This window comes from Stylophora pistillata, chromosome 8, assembly GCF_964205215.1.
Source record: "Stylophora pistillata chromosome 8, jaStyPist1.2, whole genome shotgun sequence".
NCBI classification, from domain to species: domain Eukaryota; kingdom Metazoa; phylum Cnidaria; class Anthozoa; order Scleractinia; family Pocilloporidae; genus Stylophora; species Stylophora pistillata.
In genome coordinates, this window is record NC_142526.1 from 12,082,415 (window position 1) to 12,106,890 (window position 24,476).

Genomic DNA, 24,476 nt, shown 5'->3' on the forward strand with positions numbered 1-24,476 from the left:
TTGTTGTAATTATTAAATGGTGAATTCAAGGTTCAATTAAGGTTCAAGGTTCATTTATTTCACACTATTTGCATAAAATTAACATAGATATATAGAAAAGTAAAATTGCAACAAATGATTACAGAATAAAATAAATAGAGTACAGATTATGAAAATGTGCGTGGTGGTCAAAGTAGCAAAAGCTTTCTAGTTGGCCACCACCTACATTTAGATAAACAAAGAAGTGGCACTGAGCTAGGATTGATGTGCTAGAGAGAATTACGTGTATACAATTTAAAGTATGTTAGAGATATACTGAACCGAGAAAGAAATCTATGCAGGACAAGCTTAATAAGAGAAAAACAGACACACATACAAACAATTAAACAACAGCAACAACAAAGAACGAAAGCAGAAACAGAGACAAAGGAGAGGAAAAGAACAACACATCATCAGCAACAACAGCAGCAGCAGCGGCAACAAAGACCGAAATATAAGCGGACATTTATTATTATTATTAACTCTGTTATCATTATAGTTATTTACATATGGATAGTTACTTACTACATATTTGATCACTAAATAGATATCATATATTATTTGATTAAAGATAAATCAGGTGGGCCATATAAAGTTTCTTACACCTGTTAAATGTTTTTATTTTTTTCAATGCCAAGGGGACAGTTTCCCATATAACAGAGGCAGAGTACTTAAAAGTAAATTTGCCTATGTTAGTTCTGACTTGTGGTCGGTGGAAATTAAGCTTGGCGGATTTTCTGGTGTTATAGGAGTGGACAGCTGTTATGGGTATTAAAAAATTATGGAAAATTGCTGGAACAGTTGTTGGATTGTTATATAACTTGAGTGCGAGTGAGCAGATTTTGAATCTAACATTGTCAAATTTTAAAATTTCAAGGATTTGGTAGTAAGGGAAAGAGGGTTCCCGTTTGTTTGCAAAAGAGATACTTCGGATGCATTTGTTTTGCTTAGTAATGATCTTATTTAAATTAGTCTGATAAGTGTTGCCCCAACACATTGCACCATAATCAAGGTAAGGGTAAATAAGTGCATATTATTACACGACTCGTGCAGTCAGAGGGCCATTAACTAAAATCAACCAATCAAAATGCTCTATTGCCGGTCCAATATTCTCTAAGTATTGGACCGGGCACTGTTCCGAATGGTCCCGAATGATACTGCACTTGTGTCCCTTTGAACTTCAGTCGTATAATAAATCTCTTCTTAACCAAGCTTGCTCGGGACCGTACTGGAAGAATATCGGCCCTCAGTCTTTTTTGTACGGACCTCGCTGCGCTCAGTCCGTACTGTCAAGACCTCAGGCCGAAATTCTCCCAGTACGGCCCTTGTACTTGGTTAATAAGATATATATATAGTTGTCTTAGCATCTTTAAATTTAGGTAATTCTGCAGTTGGTAGAAGATTCCAAGGTTTTTATGTCAGTTTGCTTTGTACATGTGCTATTTGAGTTTTCCAATTCAAATGCTCATCTAAATAAATACCTAAATATTTGATACTAGCTTTGCGATCAATGTTTAAAATATTAATATTGTGTATAGTTGACTTCTGTGGAGATGTTATTATCATAAAATTTGTTTTCTTCATATTAATAGACAGTTTATTGAGGTTACAGTAGTTAATTACTTTCTGAAGTTCTTAGTTCATAAATACCTCGATCAAGATCTTTTGATGTTTTAGTGGCAAAGAAAATATTAGCATCATCAGCAAAAAGTCGAAAGGAAAGCATATCTGAAGAGGTGTCAAGATCATTCATGTAAAGAAGAAATAATAGTGGTCCAAGGGTTGATCCCTGAGGAACTCCACAAACAATCTGGAGATAATTGGATTCAACATGACCTAGTTTCACATATTGAGTTCTATTAGTGAGGTAACTTGTGAACCAATCTAAAGCTTTTCCACGTACTCCATATTTAGGTAATTTCCTTAGCAGTATCTATGGTTGACAGTATCAAAAGCTTTGGAGAAATCTTGAAAGACCCCGCATGTTATGAGATTGTTATCAATTGAGGTTTTAAGAGCGTCAGTTATTTCTAAAATAGCAAGCTTAAGCAGGGGAATAGTCTTTTCTAAACCCAAACTGGTATTTGAACAAGATATTGTATTTGTCTAGAAATGAGGTGAGTTGATCCTTAACAATTTTTTCTAGGATTTTACTAAATGGTGATAAAACTACTATGGGTCTATAATTTGCAGGATCTGTCGCATCCCCAGATTCGAATATTGGAGTTACTCTTGAGACTTTAAGTACATTAGGTACAATACCTTGTATGATTGACTGATTGTAAATGTATGTGAAAGGTTTAGATAATTCATGACTAGCATTAGTTTTATTAACTTATTAGGAATATCTAATGAAGCCTTTCTTTCATTTAGATTTGAAAGTAGCTAAGTCACATATTCTTCAGTGACAGCTGATAAATAGAAGCTATTTGTGGGGCTATTACGTATATATTTAGTGGGGTTATCTTAAGTAGGATTAATTACACTAGCAAGATAAGGGCCAATTGTAGTGAAGTGCTGATTAAATCAGTTAGCAATGTCAAGTTCATTAGTGCAGCGCCAGTACCGGTCAGCGGTATCTGGGTTGAGCTTGCGCTTTGATGGGCTTCTCCTCGTGGCGTCGGCCATATTGTTTGTTACTCGTTCGGGGTCTAGTTTTCCTGTTGTGATTAAAGCCTTTCACTATCTGGACGTGCCTTGGTTCATTGTGTTAACTCTCCTGCTGGCGTGGTGGCAGTGTTCGGTTCTACCCAGGCCATATTTTCGCCGAAGAACGCTATTTTTCGCCTCGTCCACGTGAGCCAAAACAGTGTATCCTTCGCCGTGTCAACACGTTCCAGAGCCCTAAACGTGAAATATGGCTGCAACACACCGTGCACCGAAGCAGTGGTGCCTCTCCAAAGTGGAATCTATCAATTCCTTTGAAAACTGGAAGCAAAACCTCATTTACACTCTTTCTTTGGACAGCAACTTCGCCCCCTTCCTCGCAGATGGATTCACATGGTTAAAAAAGACCAGGGGCCAGCCGCTTCGAGGTCTTCAAAACGATGGCGAATCAGTGCCATTAGCTCGTCGCCTGACAGCCCGCCAAAAAGTTAACTTCCTCGAGCTGATGTTAGGACAGATCGCCAACTATTGTCCAATTATCTCTCGAAATACTCTGGTGAAAAACTCTACATCCTTCGAGTTCATCTGGCAAACCATCAGGCAGCACTTTGGTTTCCAAGTCACCGGGGCTCAGTTCATTGACTTTTCCGAAATACACCTGGCTGCTGATGAGCGCCCCGAAGATCTGTACCAGCGCCTCACAGCATTCGTAGAAGATTCATTGCTACGTGCCAACGGCTTAACCCACAATGGCCAAGCAGTGCAGGAGGATGAGGAGTTAACTCCTACACTCGAAAACTTTGTGGTCCTCACTTGGTTACGCCTCATTCACCCCAGTCTCCCACGACTGGTTAAGCAGCGTTATGGTACAGAGTTGAGATCCCGTACTCTTGCCTCGATCAAACCTGAGATCTCGCAGGCCCTCAATTCCTTACTCGAGGAAATCCGCACGTCGGATGATGCCAGAATCCTGCGTGCTGCTGTTGCAGATGATTTTCGTTGCCCTCGTCAGAGTAACAGGGGTGTTCCTAGAGCCCGTCCCAGACAACCCCGCCAAGACAAGGTCTGTCCTCTATGTAAACAGGTTGGCCGTCCTATGACAAACCACTTCCTCAGTCAGTGTACCTTCCTCCCCGACAGTGACAGGCGTTTCATGGTGAAAGCACGACAGATCGCCGGCATCCTTGACAATGACCAAGAAACTGAGACCAGTCCTGATTCTGATTCACCAGACCCTGACACAACATTGCCAGGCCCGGACATGGTGGCCTACCGTGTGCAGACCCGCCAGTCCCCTTACATGGATGTCTTTCATGATCATCGAGTCGTGCGCGTCACCCTCGACAGCGGTGCAACTGGAAATATGATACGCCATTCAACAGCGAAACACCTCGGCTGTCCGATAATCTCAAGTGCCCAGTCCGTCCAACAGGCTGATGGCTCGTCTCAGCTCCAGGTTATAGGAGAAATTCGTACCACCTTCACCCGGGACCACACAAACTTCGCGTTTGAAGGTCTCGTAGTTGAGAATCTTGATGTTGAGGTACTTGCCGGTACCCCCTTTATGGAGACGAATGACATCGCTGTCCGACCCGCTAAGAGAGAGGTACTACTAGGCAATGGCTCTGTCTACACGTATGGGTCCAAATCTCCACCCAGCCCTCATGCAACCACACGTAGAGCATTTGTCCTACGTGCCCCTGCTCCATCCCAGACAGTGTGGCCTGGAGAGTTCATGGAAGTACGTCTACCAGACGATGCACCTTCTGACTCGGAGTACGCACTAGAGCCTCGCATCGACGCACCCAGTGCACACAATCTGAAGCCATCCCAGTTGTGGCCACAACCTGGTGTCGTTTCCAGCGTTGCCCGAGCCATATGGATTCCTAACCTATCAAGCGTACCCCGCACTCTCAAGCGCCACGAACACTTCTGCCAAGTCATCCCTGTTTTTGAGCCCCCAGAAGTCCCATCATCACCCCCACCTACTACTCAGCGTCCGTTGCCGCCCTCCAGTACAAGTTACTCTGCATCCGTTCAGGTTGATCCAGACAACACCCTCCCCCAAACCGTTCGTGCAGACTTCCAATCACTACTTACAGAGTACGACACTGTATTTGACCCGCAATTCCCTGGGTACAATGGAGCCGCTGGCGCATACAAGGCCAAAGTCAACATGGGTCCTGTTGAACCTCCTCAGCGGAGGGGTCGCCTCCCCCAATACGCACGGGATAAGCTCATCGAGCTCCAGGAAAAGTTTGACGACCTAGAGAATCTTGGAGTCTTCCGCCACCCCGAAGATGTGGGTATCACCATTGAATACCTCAATCCATCTTTCCTTGTAAAGAAGCCTAATGGTGGTTCCCGTCTCGTCACCGCCTTTTCTGATGTGGGCAGATACAGCAAACCACAACCATCCCTGCTACCCGATGTTGACTCCACGTTACGGCTCATCGCCCAATGGTCACACATAATTGTCACTGACCTTACAAGTGCTTTCTACCAGATCCCTTTAGCCAAAGAGTCCATGAAGTACCGCGGTGTCGCCACCCCCTTTAAAGGTGTACGAGTGTATGCCCGCTCCGCTATGGGAATGCCTGGCTCAGAGACTGCTCTAGAGGAGGTTATGTGCCGTGTTCTAGGCCCCTTACTTCAAGATGGAGCCGTGGCCAAGATCGCCGATGATTTATACTGCGGGGGCAACACCCCTCAAGAGTTACTCCACAACTGGAAGAGGGTCCTGCAAGCTCTTCACAAATGCAACCTGCGTTTGTCAGCCCACAAGACCATAATCAACCCCAAGTCAACCACTATCCTTGGTTGGATTTGGTCTGCCGGTACCCTGTCTGCCAGTGCCCACCGCCTCAACATCCTCGCCACCTACCCTGTGCCAAACACCGTTGGTCGTTTGAGATCGTTCATTGGTGCGTACAAAGTCCTGTCTCGTGTTATCCCACGGTGCTCTAGTTATCTAACCCCGCTGGATGCCGTCACGGCTGGACGTACTTCACAAGAATCCATCACCTGGTCTGATAGTCTCAGGGCTGCATTCCATAATGCTCAGAAGGCCCTATCCTCAGCCCTCTCTATCACCTTACTTAGACCTGAGGACCAACTATGGGTCGTCACTGATGGTGCAGTCAAGGACCCAGGAATAGGCGCCACCCTCTATGTGACGCGCAACAACAAGCTACACATCGCCGGTTTTTTCAGCGCTAAGCTGCGGGGCACTCAGACAACGTGGCTTCCATGCGAAGTAGAAGCCCTCTCCATCGCTGCTGCTACAAAGCACTTCAGTCCATACCTCATCCAGTCATCCAATAAAGCCTGTATCCTAACGGACAGTAAGCCATGCGTCCAGGCTTATGAGAAGCTATGCCGCGGCGAGTTCTCCGCAAGTCCTCGCGTATCTACTTTCCTGTCAGTTGTCAGCCGCTACCAAGCCTCAGTGCGACACGTCTCCGGCGCCTCTATCCTCCAGTCAGACTTCGCGAGTCGAAATGCTGCCCCTTGTGAGAATGAAACCTGTCAGATTTGCCTGTTTATCGCCTCAACCAGAGATTCTGTTGTCCAAGCCGCAACTGTCCAGGACATCCTCCAAGGCAATGCCCGCCTCCCTTTCACCAGCCGTCCGGCCTGGTTGGCCATACAGTCTGAATGCCCAGACCTACGCCGCACGCACGCACACCTTGTCCAAGGCACAAGGCCTTCCAAGAAGCTCACAAACATCAAGGACGTCAAACGCTATTTGCAGGTCGCCTCAATCGCAAGTGATGGCCTGCTCGTCGTCCAACGTCATGATCCCTTGTCAACGACCAGAGAGTGTATTATTGTCCCGCGCCAGGCCTTGGATGGCCTCTTGACAGCCCTTCACATTCAGCTCAGCCACCCTTCTTGTCACCAGTTAAAAATGGTTGCCAAACGTTATCTGTTTGCCCTCGACCTGGACAAGGCAGTCTCCCGTGTTTCTGATGGATGCCACTCCTGTGCAGCAATTCAGAGATCACCAACAGCACGAATTGACCAGTCCACTTCGCCTCCACCTGAAGCTATTGGGCAGTCCTTTGCGGCAGATGTCATAAAACGTTCTCGCCAACTTATCTTTGTACTCCGTGAAACAGTGACCTCTTACACGTCCAGTCTCTTTCTTGAGAACGAACGCCACCAAACTTTGCGTGATGCCATTATAAAGCTTTGCGTGGAAATGCGCCCCATGGATGGTCCACCTGCTGTGATCTGCACCGACCCTGCACCCGGATTCAAGGCCCTTGTCAATGATTCACTCTTAAAGAAACACAGAATCACAATTGAGCTTGGCCATGCCAAAAATCCCACCAAGAACCCCGTTGCAGAGAGAGCAGTCCAGGAATTGGAGAATGAGCTGTTACGTCAGGAGCCTCTCGGTAGTTCTGTCTCTACCCTCACCCTTGCCGTAGCCACTTCAGCCTTAAACTCACGTATCCGTTCAAGAGGGCTTTCCTCTCGAGAAATGTGGACCCAGCGGGATCAGTTCTCAAACAAGCAGTTACCCCTCGCAGATGACCACATAATTTCCCTCCAGCATGAGCAGCGCCTCTCCAACCATCCTCGCAGTGAACGTTCCAAAGCTCCTGTGCAGTCAAGGCGTCCTACCCCCCTGATCGATATTGGTGATCTTGTGTACCTTCATTCTGACCTCAACAAGTCTCGTGCTCGTGACCGCTATCTCGTTGTAGCCATTGATCCTCCATTCTGCAACATCAAAAAGTTCATTGGATCCCAGTTGCGAAGTTCATCGTACCATGTCAAGCTATCTGAGTGCTTCAAGGTCCCATCTGACTTGGGTGATCCCTTCCGTGCCTCTCCAACCCTGCGCAAACACGACTCTGATTCTGACGACGAAGATAGTCCTACTACAACGACTCACCCTCCACCCTCTTTGCCTGCCATCCCTGAGGCCATCGCAGCTTCCACACACCCACCAGTTGTCAACCCTCAGTCTTACAGTCCAGCCCCTGCCTCTCCCGTTGACCATACCATGGATGATTTCGCTACACAGTCGCCCTGCCCTGATCCTTCCCCAGTGGAGTATGCAGCCACCTCAGCGGTGCCTTCTCCGCCTGCCCTACGGAGATCATCGCGCACCCGCCGTCCTCCTTCTCGTTTTGCAGATTATGACACTGAACTTTGAACACCGAACTTTGAACACTGAACTTTGACTCGCCCGCGCGTGTCAATTTGTTAGTTAGTCTTAAGTGTATTTTAAATTGTTTTTAGTTCTTGTTTCTCCTTAAAAAAAAAAAAAAAAAAGAAAGAAGTCACGCCAGTACCGGTCAGCGGTATCTGGGTTGAGCTTGCGCTTTGATGGGCTTCTCCTCGTGGCGTCGGCCATATTGTTTGTTACTCGTTCGGGGTCTAGTTTTCCTGTTGTGATTAAAGCCTTTCACTATCTGGACGTGCCTTGGTTCATTGTGTTAACTCTCCTACTGGCGCAGACCTTACTTTTTCTTATGAAGAAGGGTAACTTGATTGAGCTTTGGCTTTCATAACCACACCCAATAAGCTTCTTTGTACAGCTGAAAATATTTGTTATAATATTTATCTTTGGCTTTGGCCTTTATTTTGTTAGGTAGATTGGATTATCGTTTATACTCTTTTATCTTCCTTGAATCTTTGCTGAGAAAATGCGATTTATACATCTTTTTGTTTCCTTTTAATTGATTTTAAAAACCCTTTTGTTTAACCAAGGTTTGTTGAATTGTTTCATTTTAGAATTAATTACTTTTTTTAAAGGGGCATACTTATTGACAAAATATTTCACTTTGTTTATACATGTATTAGTTATCTCATGAAGAACAGTGGAGGTGGAATATAAACCTGGCCAGTTGATTTCGCTGAGGTTAGCTAAATATTGCTCTTTGCAAAAACTACTGTAATCTCTTATAATACCAGTATGTTATCTGTTAGTCTCAGGTTTTAGTGAGTTCACCAGTGTTCATTTATAATTCTACAAATTTCTAGAGAAAGGCACTCCAGGACTAAGTACCTATATTCCTCTAACACAATATAGTGACCTTAAATGGGGCTCAAACCTAGGACACCTTCAAATGAGGTCCAGTGTGCTAGCTGATTTAATTGTTACAGATCAATTTTTTTCTGATTTCCATGCTAATTCTTTTAGCTACTGAACAGTATCAAATTCACAAGTACAGAAGAGCAAAGATGGTTGAAAAATCTAATGTGTTTGGTATCCTTACTTACCAGTACTTGTACTTGAAACAATCTGTACAAATTGCATCCACATCTTGGTTATTATGCTATTAACATAAAAACTACAGTCAACAGAACAATTAAATAAAAAATATACCCTTATCTTAAGCTTGTGACCTTTAATTTAAAATGAACATTCAAGCATTTTGTTTTTAATCCCTATGCTATTTAAGATTTTCAAAAACATTCTGTCTAACATTTTGCTTCATGCTCTTATTTGAAACAAACATCACACAGTAAAGTTTCTTCATAATATTCTCTTGGACAGCCTATTCATAAGATCCAGTATAGACTACATACATCAAATCTTGCCGTTTTTGATAATTTGGAGAATATGTTAAAGGCCTTTGTGTTATGATCTGTTATGATAACAGAGCCTGGTGACCTGAGGAAATTGGAATGTACAGTAACTACAAATAGAAAATGAGATCTATGCAAACAAACCATAAAAACACAAAAAAATTAGCATTTTAGGTCACAGGAGATAGTTCCCTCATGCCTGATTGGTTTGCTCTTCTTGTCTCAGTCAGGTTACAGGAATATTTCTGGTCTTCATGATTTCAGGAGTCTCAAAGCAACAGCTTTCTCTGCAATTTTTGACCATTGCTATCAAAATGACTGATAGAACCTGCCATTCGATTATTAACTCTTCATAAAAAAGAAAGAATGCTAGTTGCTCACCAATCCATTGGCACATGTACAACACCATCTCCCAAACCATGGCCACCTGGATTGAATTCTTGCCACTGCTGCTTTGATCCCTTCTTCAGAAGCCCGATGGCTGTTGTGAGTGGAGTCTAATGACTCCACTACCAAAGTGGTGGTTTGCAGCCCTCTTTCTGTTCTAATTTCCCTCTCCTGCAAAGAAAACATCAATTTAAAACCCAAACCTCCCTTAATCTACCCGAAATCTTTAATGCGAAAGAACAAAATGGTCTCACAACACAGCATCTGACAAAAGAGGGTCCTGGGTCCTAATTGATGTAAATATATAGTCATAAACAGATTTGAAAGTAATATCAGAATCAGTACTCGGTTTGCTACATTTTTTGTACCTTGGATAGATATCTTAATCATATCGTGGTGGACAAGCTCAGAGTCATTGGATGCATTTAGCTATTCATAAATTTGCACCTGCACATTTCTCATGGTCTAGCCAATGAAATGCCCCTAAAACAGTCTCATCTACAAACTACATGTGATTTGGAAATTTTTTTGTCTCTAAGATTGGAAAGGCTCTTAATCTGGCTTCAGCTACAGCCACTACCTTGGTCAAGCTGCCATACGTCTTAAATTTCCAGTTTAAAAAAAAAAAAAGAAAATTCAAAGGCACAGTTATGAGTAACAATGATCTGTATAGAGATTATGCATACATGACATATTTGTGATTGTGGCAACAAAGGTACACTAAATAAACCATATAAACTACGAAGCTCACTCTCACAATACAGTCACTATGCAAAAAGGATGCAAAATTATAAAAAAATGTAAACATAACAATACACAAAAGTATACAAAAAAGTATACTTTTTGTTCACACTTTAGTTCCAAAACTCTATTGAAAACACTCACCAAACAACTCCTCATTACATGCAGACATCTATTTCCTTTGTTGCATGTGGAAAAGGGAGGTCTATGTAACGCTGTAGCTTATCATACTCCAATGCCCCACTGGGTTTCCAGGATCTTGGGAAGAGGCTGTGACAGGCTGACACACGATGCCAATTGTTTGACTAAAATGCTGATTGGTTTTTACCAAATCTGATTTGATAATTTATGGGGTGATTTACGTATTGGCAGGGCTTTCCAGCCAAAACAAAAAAAAAAAACATGTGCAATTTCCAACATTTCTTTCATACTGGTGGACTTCGGTTAGCTGATATTATTTCGTAATTTATGCAAAATTGCATACCCTGCAAGTGGTTGTAGCGAAAACCAAGACCCCTGAAAACGAAGACCGAAGACATAAGACCCGAAAACACAGACCCAAAAACAAAGACCCGAATCTTTTCCCTCCCCTTTTTTTAATGTTTTGCAGCAACCCTAGTTTGTTTAAGAGAAGTTATTTAAAATGGTGGTTTTAAACAATCAACTAAAGAACAACCAAGAGAGAATATGCACCACTATGGTACATGGTCAATAGATGGAACTGATTTATTTCTTCAGAATGCATTAGAGATTAAATGTCTGAAAATGTGAAGCAAATTTGAAATTTTGGTTACACGGCATGAGTTAAACAACCTGAATTTTTAATCTTTTATAAATGACGCTATGGCTGTCAAATTATCTGCTTATTAAAAAAGGATGTTCTTCTCAATAAACTGAGGTGTCCAGGCTGTGAGCTTTGGTTTGCAATTGTGAGAAGGGTGCTGAGAAGTGAATGTTACAATTTGGACTATTCTGACGTGCCTTGAGAAAAATGAATTTTGCGAGAAGGGTACTGAGAAGTGAATGTAAAGTTACAATTTTGACTATTCCGACGTCATAGTTACAAAAACAAGGAATGACCTAAAATGACCTACAGTGATCTATAATGACCTACAATGAGCTACTGAACTATCCCTGTAACGAAGCAAATGAAGATTTTAGAAAAAGGCAATCAATGTGTTAAATGGGGTGGACAGGCCTACATGACTCCCCAGCGCATGTTTAGAGTAGCCTATTCAAAGTTTAGCCCTCACGAGTATGTCTTTGAACGACCGCCCTCTTTTGTTGGATACGAGTGGCAGACTTTTGTATAGTTCGCTCAGTAGTGGTTGTGTTTCTATTAAATGCCAGTTTTCATGAGAATTTGCTTTATGTGTGGTACTGATGGCTGGTATTGTGTAACAAAAGGGAAGATTCGTTGGTTTGTCTTTGGTTTCTGTTGAAGAGCTAATTTCCTGTTTTTGAAATTCACCTCTGAGAGGGTTGTGTTAATGAGGTCCGCTGGGTAGCCTCTCTTTAGCAAATGCGCTTTGAAATTTGCAATTTTCTCCTGGATCATCGTTTGAACGGAGTTTTTTCTGAGAAGTCTAAGGGCCTCCCCTTTTATGAAGCCTTTTTTAACTCCTTGTGGGTGACAGGAGCTATAGTGTGTATACTGAAATGTCTCAGTTTGTTTAAAATGGGTACGCACATCAAGAATTGCATCCTTTTCGAATCGTTCGCCTTTGTAGATGCAGGTGTCCAGGAATGTTGTTTCCTTATCGGAAATTTCAGCCCTAAATTTTATTGTTGGATGATGGTTGTTTGCTTTTTCAATGAAACGTTCTATTCTTGCTTTGTTTGTGCTTCATAGCGAGAAGATGTCGTCTATGTAACGTTTCCAAACAAGCAGTTTGAAAAGGCTTTTGTAAAGGCTGTTGTTTTTGGGTCTGTGTTTTCGGGTCTTAGGCCTAACAGAAGGATAGGGGGGAATTTTAGGGGGTCTGTGTTTTCGGGACTTATGTCTTCGGTCTTCATTTTCGGGGGTCTTCGTTTTCTCTACAACCCCCTGCCAGTGGTACGCTGGAACACAATAAGCGATGACACTACACAGGTATCCCTTTTACACATGCAACGAAGGAAATAGGAGATGTCCGCACACAGGCAAAACCTCACTTGACACTGATGGTTCATTACATGAGACTGTTTAAACATCAGTCACAACTACTAATAATGGCTAGTCATCTCAGGACTGCTGTCATCCCAACAATCACTCCATCAAAAACAAATTTTAACTTGCACTGTTACATGCAATAACATAAAAAACACACAAATGCACTCAACAGCAAATCGTCTGAGATAGAATAAATATATGAAGTTCATATATTTTTAACTGCGGTATTAGATACGTATGATGCACGATCCTCGCAGTAGATAGCGCTATTTATGCAATAGCGAAAATCAGACCTGAAAAAAATCAGGCCTGTACAGGACTCGAACCACTGACCTCTGCGATACTAGTGCAGCGCTCTACCAATTGAGCTAACAAGCCAACTGGCAGCAGGCCGTTAAGTTGGTTCGTAATAAACCCGTGAAAGTGATAAATGAGATAGAATAAATATATGAAGTTCATATATTTTGAACTGCGGTATTAGATACGTATGATGCACGATCCTCGCAGTAGATAGTGCTATTTATGCAATAGCGAAAATCAGACCTGAAAAAAATCAGGTCTGTACAGGACTCGAACCACTGACCTCTGTGATACTAGTGCAGCGCTCTACCAATTGAGCTAACAAGCTATCTACTGCGAGGATCGTGCATCATACGTATCTAATACCGCAGTTCAAAATATATGAACTTCATATATTTATTCTATCTCATTTATCACTTTCACGGGTTTATTACGAACCAACTTAACAGACTGCTCCCAGTTGGCTTGTTAGCTCAATTGGTAGAGCGCTGCACTAGTATCGCAGAGGTCAGTGGTTCGAGTCCCGTACAGGCCTGATTTTTTTCAGGTCTGATTTTCGCTATTGCATAAATAGCGCTATCTACTGCGAGGATAGTGCATCATACGTATCTAATACCGTAGTTCAAAATATATGAACTTCATATATTTATTCTATCTCATTTATTACTTTCATGGGTTTATTACGAACCAACTTAACGGCCTGCTGCCAGTTGGCTTGTTAGCTCAATATGTAGAGCGCTGCACTAGTATCGCAGAGGTCAGTGGTTCGAGTCCCATACAGGCCTGATTTTTTTCAGGTCTGATTTTCGCTATTGCATAAATAGCGCTATCTACTGCAAGGATCGTGCATCATACGTAACAAATTGTCTCTTACCTCCTCACACATGGAGGGTGTTCTTATCCTGTCTGCACCACCAGTCTGAGGGAACAATAAGGAATATTGCGTTTGAGAAATTGGCTCTGGCCTGAAAGCAGCATCACCAATGTATGGTCTGAATTGGTTTGAGTTGGTCAAGTTTATCGTGCTGTCTACAAGCGAAGCTCCTTGAAATGAAGAGTTCTCAGTCAACAACTGGGCATTGGTGTAATACAAACTTTTGTGAAGATTTTCATCCTCTGAGTGTCTTTCTAAGAATGCACTGGCTACTCCATGAGCCTCAGGTCCCGCAACTTGTCGGGGAGCCAGATTTAAAAATGAGGAATAAGGCAAAGAGGGTTCTGGGGATCTTTGCACTGTAGGAAATAGCCTGTCTCTTGGTCTGGCCCCTAAATGCTCCCATTTATTTGACTGATTGCCCACATGAGAATCAGACTGATCTGTTACAGTATCTTTTTGAGCAATGATCCCTGCACCTGTAACACATTGCCTCTGAATTGTGTCTCCAAAGGGAAGACAATCTTGATTCACAATAGTAAAGTCTACCGTCATTATACTTTCTTGGCCTCTATCTGGTAAATTAACTGCACCATCTACAGTGCCATTGAAGTGATCATTAAAATTGAACTGTACATGTCCTTCTGCACCATCATTAGCAGAGGATTCATATGAGCCTTCTCTGTCTCTTTCATCTCGAGCAACACATGCTCCTTTCAGCTCACCACTTTCAAATTCTTTGTCTGCAACTGAAGGTGAAAGAGATCTCTCTTGGGATTCCTCTCCAAAAGTTGGCACATCAAATGACTGAGACAAGGTTGAGGCTGAGTCACATCTCTCCTTTGACAAATCCACATCCACAAAACTTGATTCATCCACAATCTCTGCATGGAAACTAACAGCAGCCACTTCACTATTGCTGTTAAATGAGGGTACATTAGAACTATTGCAAAATTGGACCTCTCCATCAATTTCAGTATTGTCAAAAATTTCTTTCCTTTCTTCCACAAAAGATTGTTTACCATCAACATCAGCCCTTGCACCTGAAGATACTGTTGGGGAAGCATCTGGACGGTAATCATAGGTTTGCATATTAACTGATGAAGTTCCTAATAATCCCAGATTTGTTGTTGAAGGTAACATTGATGAACTGCCACTAAGGTCACTGTTTCTATGGGTAACAGTTGCAGAAGGAGTCATTTCATGTCCTGTGGTCCCTGTCAGGTCAAAAGAAAAACCTGAACCATTGAATCCTGGCTGAGGTGGTTGATTAATTTGCAAACTTGTAAAATGCCCATCTGGTGGTATTTGAGGCTCTTTTGTACCAAGAGCATAGTCATTTACTGAGAAATTGGAATTTGATGTGTTAAAAGCACCTGTTTGAGATCCTGTGGTCTGCATGAAATCAGAGGTCAATCCTGAACCAGTGAACCCTGAATGAAGTTCATCCCTTTGTAAATATGGAAAAGTCCCATCTTGCATTCTTGTACAAGGTGCAAAGTCATTGGCAATAATAGGATTTAACAAGTTAAAGTCAGTGTTTAAGCCATTATTTCCTCCGATGTACACTCCACCAGCCTGATGGAACAATGAGGAATGCGGTTGATTATATGAATCTGGCCTTCTAGCAGATTGACAGTCACCCAGGTTTTGATTAGCTTTGTTTGAGTCCATCAAGTTTTTCATGCCATCTACATGAGAAGCTCCTGGTAATGAAGAATTTTCAGTAAATATCTCCTCAGCATTAGTGTAATACAGACTTTCATGAAGATGTTTGTCTTCTGAGTGTCTTGCTAAGAATGCATTGGCCACTCCTTGAGCCACTGGTCCACCAACTCGAGGAGGAACTAAATTTTCCAATGAATAAAGCAAAGAAGTTTCTGAAGATCTATCTATTTTAGGAGGTCTGTCTCTTGGTCTGGCCCCTAAATGCTCCCATTTGTTTGACTCATTGCTCACATGAGAATCAGACTGATCAACAGCCCTGTCCTTTTTAACAGTGATCCTTGTACCTGAAACATTTTGCCTCTGTGTTGTGTCTCCATAAGGAAGAGAATCTTGATTCTCACCGGTAAAGTCTTCTAGCATTAAACTATGTTGGGCTCTATCTGGTAAGTTAACAGCACCATCTACAATGTCATTGAAATGATTATTAAAATTGAACTGTCCCTCTGCACCATCAAGAAGAGAGGATTCATACCAGCCTTCCCTGCCCCTTTCATTTCCAGCACCACATGCTCCTTTCAGCTCTCCACTTTCAAATTGTTCACCTGTAACTGAAAGTGACTGAGACCTCTCTTCGGATACCACTCCAATACTTGGCACATCAAATGACTGAGACAAGCTTGAGGCTGAGTCACATCTTTCCTTTGACAAATCCATGTCTACAAAACTTGATTCATTTATGATCTCTGCATGAAAAGTAACAGCAGCAACTTCACTATCACTGTTAAATGGGTTTATATTAGAACTGTTGGAAAATTGGACCTCTCCATCAGCTTCAGTGTTGTCAAAAATGTCATTCCATTCTTCCACTTCATCAGCCTGCTTACCATCAACACCAGAAACACTTTCAGACCCTTCATTCTGTTGATTTTTCTCTTGAGATAAATAAGACTCCCCTCTGTATGATTCATCACCACTGTGAAAAGGTACAGCAAGTTTCTCTACAAGATCAAAACGATGGATTCTTCTCAGGAGATCTCTAACAAAGGAACAGGAAAGTTCCCCTTTTCTTTCCAATTCCTCAAACAACTCAGAACCCTCCCTGATCCTAGCAAGTCTAAGGCAATCCAATAAAGGTCGAACAAGGCTCTTGATTCTGCTTAATTCCAATTCTGATAATGAATTTGAGATTTCCTGAAGTCTTTGTTGAAATAAGAAACCTGGAAGAGGAAAGGCACAAAATAGATGCAAGGCAAATGTTAGAAATGCAGCTAGTTTTCTCTCTTATTCATATCAATAACATCTTGGAATAGTATAATGCAAGCATTTATACACATCCAAGAAAGGTGAAATTTTGAGAGCCTTTTTCTCATAGTGGAATTTCAAAAAAAAGGCAAGTGTACATCCTAAATTTTTAGAAACAACTTATCATACTGACTAAATGGCTATTAAACAAGGTTCTAGATTCTGGTAGTATTCACTCCTGCCTTTTGAGGTTCATTAAAGATGAAGACAGAAAGTCATGATCACTACTATTCAAGCATACTTTCTGATTATCATCTTTAAGACATGGTAAGTAATGTACCTCATAGTGGAAATTTTGTAGTAGAAGTAATTTATAACATACAATTAGTATGAATCCTAGGTGGAGCATAATAGCCACAATATTTATTTACTAGGTAAGATAGATGCACATTCCATGTGGTAAAAAGTTTGAAATGAAAAAGAGTCTTTACCTGAGTTGTTTAAAGGACCCGCACCACCAAGCAGTTTAGCCCCCATACCTGAGAAGTCACTATTGCTGTTAAATGAGGGTACATTAGAACTATTGCAAAATTGGACCTCTCCATCAATTTCAGTATTGTCAAAAATTTCTTTCCTTTCTTCCACAAAAGATTGTTTACCATCAACATCAGACAAAATTTCAGATGCTCCCTCTGCTTCATTTCCTTCTTGAGGTGAATAAGATTCCCCTCTGTATAATTCATCACTGTTGTGAAAAGGTACAGCAAGTTTCTCTACAAGATAAAAATGATGGATTCTTTCATAAGATCTCTAACAAAGGAACAGAAAAACTCACCTCTTCTTTCTGTTTCCTCAAACAACTCAGAACCTCCTCTGATCTTGGCAAGTCTAAAGCAACACTGCTTAGTTCCTATTCTGATGAGGCATTTGAGATCTCCTTGGAACAGTACAACCCATGCACATATACTTATCCAAAGAAAGGTGAAATTTTGAGGGAGGGTTTTGAACTTCCAAATGATCAAATTGATTGACACATTTACATTCTACGATCAAACAGAGTGAAATTTTAGGGTTCAAACTGAAAATTAGAACATTCCTTCTTTCTTGCAGGTAAAGATAATCTCAAATCAGTTGTTTTTGAAGATCATTAATGCACAAGACAATTCAATAATCAGTATAATCATGAAAACAATGATTACAGCAGCCAAAAAAATGATGGCAGATAAGTTGGTACAAAGTTTATACTAAGTCTACCACATATCAAGTAGTTTAGCCCCCATAACTGAGAGGTCATGGGATGCACCTCTTACTCTACCAGGCATACTCATCCCACTGGCATGTTCACTGGGGGGCTGATAAATCTTGATGCATCGCTTTTCTTTGCTTTCTAGAAACAACTGTCTCCCTACTTCAGCTTGAAGATCTTGTTTCTCCTTTTCACAGCGCCTTGACAACTTTTTTGCTTGTATTACTTCTTCCATTAGGTTATGATAGCGATCCTTCAACAATACTATGGCAGAAGAGCATAAATATTATTAATAATAGAGTATATAATAATTAACCTGTCCATACCAAAGCTCTTCTTTAACCAGGAGTCATTAGCCCAAATCTATAACAAAACCAGGAGGTGAAGTTAGTTACACATGGTAATTTTACAATAAAATTGCATAAAATCAAAGTGGCTAGGAGCCACTGAGCTCAGATAATGACTAATAAAAGACTAGGAGTGGACTTTTTGCATTAATTCATATCTCAGGGGGTCCACTTCCAGGAAAATTTTTACAATGCATTTTTAAATACTTTGCTCTTTTACAAGCACCCGCACTCTTTTTAGAAGGTTTATTAAAGTTGTATTTTGACATCTTATTCAATGATAAAAGGTGTTCATGTGATAAAGATTATTAAGGGGTTCTTCTTGGTACTGTAATTAAAAATGGAAAGATTACTTCATTTAGATAAACATGGTCCACAGGCTGAGATGTCCAACGTCTGTATATTGTCACCACTCAGGTTGCTTACTGTAGTGATTATAAAGTTTTCTCCTGAATTTGAGTATGGGCAGATGTGACATGGTGGCCAGAAGCCCAGAGAGTAAGAGGTGGTGAGTTCCAGTCCTAGAGTAGACATCTAGTTTTTTTTCTTATTAGTAGATATGTTGTTTTTTTTCTTATTAAGGGATATGATTATGTATGAAAAAATATAGGGAAAGACAGCATTTACCTTTCTGATGCTTATGTTTAAAAATTATCTTAAGCAAATTAATCCTTCAAGAAAGCATCCAGCATGTCAATCAATTTTGAACTCAAAATTCCAAGCCTTTCTCAAGCCCTAAGTTATCACTAGCGTTAGACAGGATTGCTGGGTTCATCATAAACAGGAGGTGTTAACTGTCCAATCAGTAATCAGTAAATAATTATTGTGACAGGTCATCAAAAACATATTGTGACAGCTAGGTAATCAAAAAACAAACTCCTCAAGTAAAAAGTTTTAAGAAGTGGAGATTGAAATGTACCCAGGCAGTCTGACTTTTGCACTTCACAAGTTTACAAAGAGCCAATCCATACTGGGGACCTCTTGTAGTCAGTAAAGACATCTCAGTTAAAAAGCAAATTATATTTTTAGTTCCAATTTTACTAATGGCTGGATGTGTTTAAGTTTTTTTCTACAATGCAGGTGATTTTTTTAACTTTGGCATAATGTATGTGAGCTGCGTTGAGTTTTGAATGGAAACTTACATAGATAAGTTGGGTTTCCCTTTACAAACTATGCAAAATGTTTAGTGATCTCCTGTTTTCTTTTTGTTGTTGTTGTTTGGAATGAAGCTAAGAAATGTACAAAGTTTTCAATGGCAGAGCTGTTACTCTGCTTTTGTTTACCCACATTATCATTACCATTACCATCCTGGCTAACATTGAGATTCCTCAAATACTTATACTATGGGACAAACTTAGTTGTTGTTACTTATTTTAATCAATTGTTATCAAAACAACAAAATACTCGTGTTGCACAAGTAATTAGAGTTTTCGTGCAAGTTCTCTTGGAGTGCAAAGCTAATTTGGTAACAATGACATGAAACAATGTTTCTATTTCGGCACTAAAGGTTCGAATTTCTAAATTTCAGCTAGTTGCTTATGAAATTCCTTTGATAGTCTGTAATAGTTTAAAATATAATACAGGCAAAGATTTTCCTCAATGATCATACAACACACACTAATTCACTCACCAAATATAGGAACAAAAGTCTCCATATGGCATAAAGATATGCCTCAATATATTTCCAAGGACATTATTTGTCCCTAATAATGAACAATTTTTCCAAGGGGGAAACTGTGTGCATTGAACAACAGATAATGTCCAAGGAATTATATTAGAGCATACTTCCTCAAAAGGAAGCTCTTGTGTTTGTTATACTTCAAACATTTTTGCATCTTGCAGGAAAAATATTTATGAATGGCTTACTGTTTTCTGAGTGGGATGTTCACTTTCCAGTGTTCTTTGCAACAACTTTTAGAGCAAACGCATCCCTTTTTCTGTAATAACCAGAAAACCCCCACTCATCTTGGATTTTTAAAAAAAAACTTATTGTATTAGACATAAGGTTTCAACATTTAGGAATATCACTTGAGGTATATTCACAGATGAATTCCACAGTTTTAGTTGGGGCATATTAAGTCACATGTGTTTCAATCATCTGCATACCTGAGCAAAAATATTTGATGGATTAATATAAGCTCACATTTTCCATGGAAACCCATTGCAATGAAAAAAATAATCTTACTGAGCTGCTTGTGCAATTGCTTATTCTCCTCCTTTAGCTTTTCATTTTCCAACTGCACCATGTCCATAGCTTCAAGAGCATTTTTCTGAAAAGTTGTGCTGACATTGTACACAGTTGTTTGCTTTTTCCATTCTTCAAAGGACCCTTCTGTACCAGTATTTGCATACTGTTTTCTTTCCTGATGAAACAAAACCAAACACCTCTTAACACAATGCATAGGGAGGTACAATTACAAAATATTCTGCCCTATAAGTTTGTTCTCTGAAATTCTCAAAGATCATGAAACAATAGAACCGTATCTAATAACTCTACTACAGTAAAAACCCGCGTGTAAGAACCTAGTTTTTTTCATGTCTGGCAAAATAGGTTCTTATGTTTTGGGGTACTTACTGACAACTTTGGCAAAACAGGTTCTTAAAATATCTTTAATGCTGGACGTAATTTTCTATACTATACTGTACAATACACTGTGTACTGAACAATGTACTTAATTATACAGTTTAGAAGTTTATACCCAGGAGTACATTTTTTTTTAACTTCCTTTCATACATGACTGGGGACCATAAATACAGTGGGGAAACTGTGTATTGTGACATGTTTTATGGAAGTATCAAATGTATAGAAAACATTTATTTTATAGTTACAGACATATTTTGCTACAACATCGTTTCATTACCCAGAATGATTCTTCAAATAAGAACCAAGCAGGTTTTGCTGGTTAAACAGGTTCTTATATTTTTGGGTATTAAAATCCAAAATTTTTGCCAAAAAGGTTCTTTGTTACTAGGTTCTTACACACAGGTTTTTACTGTAGTTTTAAACCATCTGGAGACCCTTGTCCAAAAATATAATATTTTGCTCTAGCTGATAGTTTTCATTTTCTCCTAATAATATCCAAAAAAAATTTAACAAACAGGTTACGAGAATTCTAAAACTTATCAGGTAGAAATTGAAGGAAATTGACGTTGGAGTTAATTTAAAGGAGCAGCGACATGTAAAAGGGAGAATAGTTATTAACAATCAGATCCTGGGAATTAAGGCCTTAGTGTGAAAGCAAAAAACACATCAATTTCAATATAAAAAAAATTTGTTCATATCAGTATTCTGTTGTAGGAAAAAGCCAAACAGACATTAGATAACTTAACTGCACATATAACCAGTAAACAGCTGGATACCAATGTTAATTATCAATGTGACTGGTAAATAAATATTTCAGGTGTGTTAAGCACCATTTGCGTTCAAAATGACATTATGGAGAAGAAAAAATACCAAAGTTCTTTTACTAAACATGAAAGTAGATCTCTGAGGATTTTTGACTATCAGCTAGCCTAATACTGTTTACCAAAATGCGATATCACAACTTTCTCATGATCCAGTGTTACTCCAAATCCTATGAACACTGACCGATTGATCTGACTTCAAAACAAAAAACATATCTTTAACTTTTTTTTTAAGTACGGAAAAACGTTTTTAAGTTGATATCTTCTTAAATCTTTATCTATGCTTTTACACTAAGTCTTTGTTATGATTTAAATCAGTCGATATGGACACTTCTTACAAGGACAAAGCGTAGAACAAGTTCCCACATCAGCAAGTCTTTATCTAATTTCCGGTAAACACAGCCCTTTCGGAAACACTTGATTTACACTTAATGAAATATATTGAACTCCCTATCAGTAAATCTCTGGGAAACAATCCACAATAGGGGTAATCGAGGTACTAATTTTTTGAAAGACAATCCACCTTAGGCATGTGAATTGATAAGGATTCCGTTCACTCATTTTTCTCGATCTGTTCATCTACCGCGCAAACCCCAATATTATTGACAAACATTGCGACTTAAATATCTATTTTACCAATGTAATTTAATACGAGGTTGATTTTGGCGAAGATACATATAATGGTGTAGTGAGAATAACTAGGTAACAGTTCCCGTCCATAAAATCTGTATGCATTCTTATCACCGAAGAAGAGTACTAAAGTCCACTCGAACAAAGTCCATGCAATACTTAAGGCCCGGTTCAGACGCCGAACTCAATTCGAATTTGGACGGACCCAAATTAACAAAAGTACGCCTGTTGATTCAAACGCCGTTCTTTTTAGCTGTTCCAAATACAGTTTCAGTAAAACCAATCTAACTGCTTGCAAAGTACATTATTGGTTATGCATCAGGATCGGCACATGAAAAGCACGGCCGTCTGAATCGAAGCCGTTCCAAAGGCAAAATTCTTTGCCAAGCCAGGCGGGAAGAGCGGGTGAGCCGTTCCAGGTTGAAATAGCCGTTCCACATTGATTCAGACGCCAATCTTTTCATGTAGGTACTTCAAGGAATTAGGTTCGGCTCATGAAAAGATCGGCGTCTGAACCGGGCCTTACAGTGTATATCATAGCCTTAATTCGGCATTACGTTTACAATCAAATGTAACAAACCGTAACTACGCTGTGATTACAACCGTAAGCCGTAACTACGCTGTGATTATAACGATACTTGATCGACATGTTACGAGCGAATGTCCTCAACACACGGAACGAAAACAATAACATCACACCTACCTTGGCTAACTGGGTGCTGTGGTTGTCACCTTGAAGCTTGTCCGAGGCTGCTAACGGAGCACCTACGATTGACATAATTTAAATTGAAAAAGAAGAAAACACTAGTTTAGCGATGAAATTTGGGGTCTCTACCTGGATCTTCGTCCCCTAAACTCGTTTCATTATTCGACAACATTTTTTTGCTATTCCCGTCGGTCATCTTCTCCCTTTCGCGAGCTCTGTCGTAGTGGATACGGAGATGACGTCAGGATCAGGAATAGGACAATAAAATCGTGTAAGTGAGGAAATTCACTATGGGAAATACATTGAAACCCCAAAGAGAGGTTTCCCTTCTTTTTATTTTTCTATTCATTCCGACAAACTAGTTTTAGTAGGCACTGTAAAAATTTTCATGAAAAGCTTTACGATACAAATATTAGTGGGAAAATCACGTGGGGGCTAGGCATGGGTGTGTGGGGGGGATGCTTGGGGGCGGTGACTGTTACGGTTATGTGCAGAAGGGCAAAGTCGATTGCAATTTTCCAATCTTTAGAAAAGCCAGAACAACTTGATTAACAATATTTATATTTAATTGAACGTATCTCAAATTTATCAGAATACATATCAAAATACAATGTAACAGCTGAATTCTTCAAAGTTAAGCAAAGATAAATTTCAAACAACGAGATCAAACAACTTCAACAATCAAGTAATTAATTAAATATCATGTGCCTTTTTTTCATTTTAAGAACATGCTCTCTCTCTTTTTCAGACAAAACAAAATTGTTTCCTTGTCAGAGAAGTTCAGCATTCTTAGAACAAAACCTAACTGAAAGCCATTTTTCAACGTACAAATTTGTTTGTATCACGATGCATATTTGTTAAATATGGAGATAAATGTACACACATCAGAAATGTAAAAAAAATTTTTTCCCTGCAGCATGCTTCTTCTTCTGAATGACATGGGAGCCTTGTGCAGCTGACTATCACTATCACCAAAAGCAGCAATTTTCATTCTGGAGCTGGGCTGTACAGTGGGTGTCTACACACTGGGCAGGTACGACTAAAACAGAAACACACAATAACTGATCATGTACACTGAAGTTAACTTATGTAGGTTATAAGACCTACAGTAGAAACCTGATTCCCCACATGTGAGAGAGCAAGGTGCTGAATGGGTTCCTCAATTGCAAGAAAAATCTGACTTGTTTTAGTTGTTGTTTCTATTATTCCTTTCCATTGTCTAGTTGGTGGGACTGTTTATCTAGTTAGTGGGACTGTTTATCTATTCATCGCTTTTGAGTAAAGCAGTTCAAGGAGATAATTATAATAAGTGGAGTAGAGGTATATTGTTTGAAACAGGCAAGCTTATACCATACTCTAATAAGACATCAGAAATTAACAAACAAGGTAAAGAAGTCAAGAAAAAATTATTAAAGAAATGCTTACATTCCATTCTGTATCATGGCTATTGCACATTCCCGGTGAACTTTGTGTGAGCAGGGTAAAATCTGACATCCACTGAAAGCATCCTACATGAAAACCCTCAAAAATTACTATACTTAATTTATGATTGAAGCAGTGTTATTAGATAGCCAAGAAATGAGGGATAAAAAGAAGGTATCAAC

At 40.1% G+C, this 24,476-nt stretch overlaps 3 protein-coding genes across 5 annotated transcripts in view; 1 reads left to right on the forward strand and 2 right to left on the reverse strand.

The window, feature by feature from the left end:
* LOC148725000 (uncharacterized) lies at positions 1-22,944 on the reverse strand. Its single transcript, XM_088731426.1, has 9 exons — positions 22,870-22,944; positions 20,317-20,494; positions 17,849-18,048; positions 17,030-17,348; positions 13,629-16,513; positions 9,556-9,732; positions 8,866-8,921; positions 8,107-8,180; positions 1-1,746 (listed from the first exon to the last, which is right to left on the reverse strand). Exons 1-9 carry the CDS (start codon positions 22,942-22,944, stop codon positions 1,634-1,636), a joined length of 4,077 nt encoding a protein of 1,358 aa, XP_088587552.1. The 3' UTR covers positions 1-1,633.
* Positions 2,632-8,059, forward strand: LOC148725001 (uncharacterized). Its single transcript, XM_088731706.1, has one exon. It carries the CDS (start codon positions 2,876-2,878, stop codon positions 7,793-7,795), a length of 4,920 nt encoding a protein of 1,639 aa, XP_088587832.1. The 5' UTR covers positions 2,632-2,875; the 3' UTR covers positions 7,796-8,059.
* LOC111330732 (uncharacterized) overlaps positions 20,425-24,476 on the reverse strand; it is a 12,829-nt gene continuing 8,777 nt past the window's right edge. The window contains exons 6-9 of one of the 3 annotated variants that reach the window (XM_088731699.1): positions 24,298-24,380; positions 23,756-23,911; positions 22,870-22,931; positions 20,425-20,494 (exon numbers count right to left, since the gene is read on the reverse strand). In XM_088731699.1, the coding sequence (XP_088587825.1) occupies positions 23,860-23,911; positions 24,298-24,380 (135 nt within the window). In that variant the 3' untranslated portion in view covers positions 20,425-20,494; positions 22,870-22,931; positions 23,756-23,859. Of the gene's footprint in view, positions 20,495-22,868; positions 22,932-23,001; positions 23,912-24,297; positions 24,381-24,476 lie in introns of those variants that run through there. The other 2 variants (XM_088731700.1, XM_088731698.1) reach the window with 2 other exon arrangements.